Source organism: Oncorhynchus mykiss, chromosome 6 (genome assembly GCF_057628025.1).
Source record: "Oncorhynchus mykiss isolate SJ-2025 chromosome 6, ASM5762802v1, whole genome shotgun sequence".
In the NCBI taxonomy this organism is placed as follows: Eukaryota; Metazoa; Chordata; class Actinopteri; order Salmoniformes; family Salmonidae; genus Oncorhynchus; species Oncorhynchus mykiss.
This window is the reverse complement of record NC_143027.1, coordinates 14,623,454-14,630,265: the sequence shown is the minus strand read 5'-3', so window position 1 is coordinate 14,630,265 and position 6,812 is coordinate 14,623,454. Positions and strand designations below refer to the sequence as shown.

Sequence of the window (6,812 nt, the reverse complement as noted above, 5' to 3'; positions counted from 1 at the left end):
AAGTTGCAGCTGCTGTTCCTGGGTGCCATTGTAAGAAATAGCTTGGACTGTAGCCTATAAAAACCTATTCCTGCTCTTTTGTAACTTTTCACAAACATCTTTTCTGAATTTAAATTCATCCTAGAAGTAATCATCTAGATTTTTGTTGTTGTTCTGTATTTTTATTCTGATTACAATATTTTAGCTGGTAATGGATTACAGTTATATTTTTCTGTAATCAGTTACATGTATCATTGACACATCCAGCCCAAAATCTAAGGTTTAAAAAAGACTTAGTAATCACCAAAAGTTCTAGAGCATGAGAACTCATTTAGACCAGCTGTATTCCTGCTGCCGTTCCTCAGCTGCTATTGATTTATCCAGGAGGATAACCAGGGGAAGTTTAACCTCTGGGTCTTTGGCCGTTGGGACGTCAAGAGTGACCTACAAATACAGAAAATATATGAACGTACACTTAGTAGCCCAAATGTTTAATTACAGTATAGTTTTCACATACACAGCGAATGCATTACATATATTTTATTTGTGTGTTTTTTTATGGGTTGAAAACTCTCTTTCCTCTCCTACTCTACATCCCTGTATTCATAATTTAGCTGGTCTTGTGCGTTCATTATATGTGTGTATTTCATCATAATATACCTTTAGTCTGTACTCTAACTTCAGTATGGAGCAGTCTAGGAGGGAGACAGGGAGTTGTGGAGGGATAGTCAGCACTTTGGTCACAGTCTGTCTTGTAGAAGCCGTAACAGGATCTCCTCTCTCTTTAATGATGTCATTGGTGTAGATGTTCCTTTTATGCTTGGCGAAGAAGCTTTGCTCTTCACATAGGTAGAAGTTGGGGGTTACTGTTCGTGTAGAGTTGTTGTGTATCTCAACAAGGATTTTTATTGCTTCACCTTACAGGGGACACAAGGAAAGGAACTTGATTCAGTTATTGGGTTTGCAGAATGTACATTTCGAGACATTCTTCTCCTCAGGAGAAGTGTATGAAGGGTATCACATCGTAGCCTAATTCATTAGCAAATAAAATAGTTCACTCTCATATATTTTCCCCATTAATTTATTGCATTCCATATTCCATGTGAATATATTGAATTTGTATATTAATTTACTGATCTCTGTTTTATTTAATACAACCCCCCTGTACCTTATTGAATGGATTTAGATGTAATATTAAAATGACCATCATCCCTCATCACTGTTAGGCAAGCTGAAGTGGCTTTGGTTGCAGACTGACCTGATAGATACCCCATTGTCTCAATATGAATGTCCAAAGAGATATCTCCAGAGGCAAAAAATAGAATCTTGGAACCATGCTGGGGCTCCTACAAAACAAGAGACAAAAAGTAACCTGCTGATATGCATTCTGTTGCCATGGTAATTTTGGCTGTAAATAGCAAAAAAGCAGGTGTAGTTTAAAAAGCAGGATGGATAATAAGACCAGTTTACCCTCAGTCCAGGAATGATCATATTAGTCTTTGACAGATACGTGAACTCTGTCTTGGCTCTGTCTATCAACCAAAGCGTCCTGATCAACTTGGCCTTCAAATAGTAGGTGATTTTGCCCCATTTCCCCATGTAAGATGAAGGCATTTCTCTGAGAGGAAATGTGAAAAAAAGACAACCCTATTCATCATCTCTCTGTGGAAACCACTAAAAGGCCTTTTTACATAACAAAATCTGTGATTATTGTTTCCTCCAATGAAAAATATAAACCCAGAAAAATGTGATGGATGGAACACTTACTTGGCTGGAATCTGGAAGGTGAAAGGATACACATGTCTCCCAGGAGAAATTATTTCAGAGCCTGAAAAAGGGGAGGTGAGACCCAACACAAACCCAGCCCATTTTCAAATGGGCAATGTCAATTCAAATTCTGCTTAATACAAAGTCATATTAGGCATATGTAGTACCAGTCAAAAGTTTGGACACACCTACTCATTCAAGGGTTTTTCTTCTTAAGAAAACAACTATTTTCTACATTGTAGAATAATAGTGAAGACAACACTATGAAATAACACATATGGAATCATGTAGTAACCAAAAAAGTGTTAAACAAATCACCCGTTGACTTGATGACAGCTTTGCACCCCTTGGCATTCTCTCAACCAGCTTCACATGGAATGCTTTTCCAACTGTTTGAAGGAGTTCCCACATATGCTGAGCACTTGTTGGCTGCTTTTCCTTCACTCTTCACTCGTCCAAATCATCCCAAACCATCTCAATTGGGTTGAGGTCGGGTGATTGTGGGGGCCAGGTCATCTGATATAGTACTCCATCACTCTCCTTCTTGATCAAATATCCCTTACACAGCCTGGAGGTGTGTTGGCTCATTGTCCAGTTTAAAAACAAATGACAGTCCCAGTCAGCGCAAATCAGATGGGATGGCGAATCGCTGCAGATTGCTGAGGAGTCATACTGGTAAAGTGTGCCTTGACTTCTAAATCACAGACAGTGTCACCAGCATAGCACCCCCACACCATCACACCTCCTTCTCCATGCTTCACAGTGGAAACCACACATGCAGAGATAATCCATTCACCTACTCTGCATCTCACAAAGACATGTCGGTTGGAACCAAAAATCTCACATTTGGACTCATCAGACCAAAGGACAGATTTCCACCAGTTTAATGTCAATTGCTCGTGTTTCTTGGCAAGTCTCTTCTTCTTATTGGTGTCCTTTGGTAGTGGTTTCTTTGCAGCAATTCGGCCATGAAGGCCTGATTCTCCTCTGAACAGTTTATGTTAAGATGTGTCTGTTACTCTAACTCTGTGAAGCATTTATTTAGGCTGCAATTTCTGAGTCTGGTAACTCAAATGAGCGTATCCTCTGCAGCAGAGGTATCTCTGGGTCTTCCTTTCCTGTGGCGGTCCTGATGAGAGCCAGTTCCATCATTGCGCTTGATGGTTTTTGCGACTGTACTTGAAGAAACTTTAAAAGTTCTTGAAATGTTCCGGATTGACTGACCTTCATGTCTTAAAGTAATGATGGGCTGTTTTATTCTCTTTGCTTATTTGAGCTGTTCTTGCCATAATATGGACTTTGTCTTTTACCCACAACTGATTGAGAAGGAAAGAAAATCCACAAATTAACTTAACAAGGCACACCTGTTAATTGAAATGCATTCCAGGTGACTATCTCATGAAGCTGGTTGAGAGAATGCAAAGAGTGCAAAGCTGTCATCAAGGCAAAGGGTGGCTACTTTGAAGAATCTCAAATATAAAATATATTTCGATTTGTTTAACACTTTTTTGGTTACTATATGATTCCATATGTGTTATTTCATAGTTTTGATGTCTTCAGTGTTATTCTACTATGTAGAAAATAGTACAAATAAAGAAAAACCCTTGAATGAAAAGAGGTGTCTAAACTTTTGACTGATACTGTTTGTAACCTAACCCTACAGTATTCTCAACAATGGTTCTGGAATACCATTGCGTCATCAATAATTATTATTGTGAGATAGGCTATTAAAAGTATGAAGCATTAATCCTAACCATTCTTAATTGTTGCAGAACATAAACACAGAAATCTGAAGTGTTACATACCATCCCCCTTCCCTTCCTGCAACAATATTTGAAGACTGAAGTATTTCTTCTTGCCACTGTAGGCCACAGGGTTTTGACCCTCATTTTCAGTCCATTTCACCTCAGCTTTCCCTTTTGCCTTGATAAAAAGAGACTGGAGAGAGGTCTCCTTGGATGCTTCCAAAGTGACCCGCCCAGTGATAGTATCCCCAGCTGAAAAAGTGCCATGTTCATTAATCGTCTTGTAGTCGACTGAGAAGTGTTTTACTGCCATTGTGACAGAGTCGGTGAACTAAGCAGTCACAAGGGGCATGCACGACTCTAATGTATGATTCATGAAGCTAGACAGTGTCAGTATTCCACACAGTGTAACAGGAGATGTTACCTAGAAGCATGGAGGATGAGGACCAGAGCAGACCCTTTGAGTTCACTGTGTTATTACCCCCTGGCTAAAAGTCAAGTGTGCTCTTCACTATGAACAAGGATACCAACCAGTTTGGCACCTCATTATCTAGCGGTCATGTCCCTCCATTATGGAAGTAGGCTACTTGATCTGTTTCGCGGGCCACGGCTCTTCAGCCTACAAGAGGCTATGTCACAGTCACACGGGTAACTGCCGTCACCTATGTTACAAAATAATACATAATATATCTTGAGCCATATAGTATAAATGTGTATAGGCTACATGCTTTTTGTTCTCCCTTAATCAGGAGAATCCTTTATTACCATGTAAAACAGTATGTTAGGTATTTGGCTTGGGGTTGTATTTAAATGGCTAGACACTAATAACATAATCACTCTATAAACACTGGACTTTTTTTAGGGTGCAGGAACAATATGATTTCCTCCTTCACTTAGGTTTTATTGAATATTAGTTCATGGTAAATATTAACTGCATTTGCCAAATATTTTACATATAGTGGTAATAATGAAAATATAAAGAAATAAGGATTTTTATATGAGAAATTGTGAACATTACATTACGGTTAAATCATCCACATAAATACACTGTATACAGAACATTGATAGATTAATATGCATCAGAAGAGAGTAGTATTTCACTTGACCCCGCTTGCCTATAATTGCTTGGGGGCTGACCCATCAATGTTAGGGAGTAAGGTGTAAGGTGGGGGTTCCAGCCCAAGACCTTGAGATGCAGGGAGAACAATGATGGGTAGCTTTTTGTTTAAGACAACCAAGAATCACTCTGTGACTCTGATTTAGCCCAGGGCAGTAAAAGGTTCAAGGCCCAGTGCAGTCAAAAGCATGATCTTATTGTGTTTTCTACATTTCCACACTATGAGGTTGGAATAATACTGTGAAATTGTGAAAATTATGATAATGCCCTTTTAGTGTAAGAGCTGTTTGAAAAGACCACCTGACACTTAAGGCTGTTTTGGTGGGATGGAGTTTTGGCCTGCCTGGTGACATCAACAGGCAGTAAATTAGTTAATAAACCAATAACAAAGATAGCTCCAAACCTCTGCCAATAGCAGCTAGTTTTCAGCTTTTCCCTCCCCACGCAGACCACTCTCAGACAGTCCTAGCAACAGTTTTGCTTGAAAAAAGGCTCTTTGCTAAGAAGCCATTTTTGTTTCTTTTTGACGATTATTATTGTAAGGTACTTAATTGTTACCCTGAAATAATTTGATATTGAGATAAAAAATGACTTCATTGGACCTTTAGGAAACCCTGTCTGCTACAGTATAGGAAGATAAGTGCAGTTTGATCATATGACAGTATACAGCAGTTCCACAGGTTCATTCCATTAATGCAGGAAGAGATATGTCTGCTTTGGAGATGAAGGTGAACTTAGTCTTGGCTGTCTTGTCCACCTTCATTGATCTGCTCAACTTTGCCTCCAATGAGTAGACCATTTTGCCTTGCCTGGCTATGAAGGTGCTCGGTATAATTCTGAGAAATATGGGATTATAATTACTATAAGGTAATAACAGACAACATATTTGACAAATATGCATTTGTTTTTACTCGTGTGTCACGACTTCTGCCGAAGTCATTGCCTCTCCTTGTTCGGGCGGTGCTCGGCGTTCGACGTCACCGGTCTTCTAGCCATCATTGATCCATTTTTCATTTTCCATTGGTTTTGTCTTGTCTTCCCACACACCTGTTTTCAATCCCATTCATTAACTGTTGTGTATTTAACCCTCTGTTTCCCCTCATGTCTTTGTCAGAGATTGTTTTATTGTCAGTGTTGTTTATTTGTTGTGTTGGTGCGCGACGGGTCCTCGTACCCATGTTTTTTTCATGTCTATACTATTTAGTGTTATGGAGCATGTTCTGTGGACAGTTATTAAAAGACTCCATTTACACTCTATTTCGACTCTCCTGCGCCTGACTTCCTTGCCACCTATACACACGGCGCTGACATCGTGAAAGGGAACACGTGTCTCCCTGGACTGATGATTTCGCAATCTGAAAAAGATGGTCTGACTCAATCATTTTTTTTTAGCCAATGAAAAGATTCCAGTAGGGTATACTGTGGTCAAATGGGGAACACTTGAACCCACAGTCAGAAAGCTGTTCTATGGAGTCATGCAGTCTTTAAGCTGGAAGCAGTCTCTGTGTGAAGTTGATTTGTAAGGCAATCAGGAAATCAGTCCATTTAAATAAAATCATTCTGGATTGTACGGTTCTGGGAATACAGATATGCATCTGTTGGTCACAGATACCTTTAAAAAAGGTGACGTGGATCAGAAAACCAGTCAGTATCTGGTGTGACCACCACTTACCACATGCAGCGCAACACATCTCCTTCACATAGAGTTGATCAGGCTGTTGATTGTGGCCTGCTATTTTATGCATTTTGGGGGGGATCCCCATTAGCCTACGTCAGGTATTCCCAAACTGGGGTACGTACAATGCCGTATTTGGTACGGCAAATAAAAATGTGATTCACATTTAAATATCTATTATTATTATTTTTATTTTTTTATTCACATTTCCAAACAGTCCATTTATATTTTCCAATAGGGCTATACATTTGGGTGAGTTTTTTTTCTTGCCTGAGTAGCCTCGTTTCACCTCTAAAAATACAATTAAACCATGTATGTTTGTTTGATAAAGTTCATATTTATATAAAAAAAATCTGAGTTTACATTGGCACGTTACGTTCAGTAGTTCTAAAACATGCGGTGATATTGCAGAGAGCCACATCAATTTACAGAAAAACACATAATAAACATTGATAAAGATACGACTATAATACATGGAACTTTAGATAAACTTCTCCTTAATGCAACCAATGTGTCAGCACCTTACGGA

The 6,812-nt window shown here is 39.1% G+C and overlaps 1 protein-coding gene across 1 annotated transcript; it reads right to left on the bottom strand.

The window, feature by feature from the left end:
• Positions 1-306: 306 nt before the first annotated feature.
• Positions 307-3,883, bottom strand: LOC149982774 (arrestin domain-containing protein 3-like). Its single transcript, XM_090237037.1, has 6 exons — positions 3,552-3,883; positions 1,747-1,807; positions 1,450-1,597; positions 1,238-1,325; positions 640-896; positions 307-423 (listed from the first exon to the last, which is right to left on the bottom strand). Exons 1-6 carry the CDS (start codon positions 3,802-3,804, stop codon positions 307-309), a joined length of 924 nt encoding a protein of 307 aa, XP_090093163.1. The 5' UTR covers positions 3,805-3,883.
• Between the last annotated feature and the right edge of the window lie 2,929 nt (positions 3,884-6,812).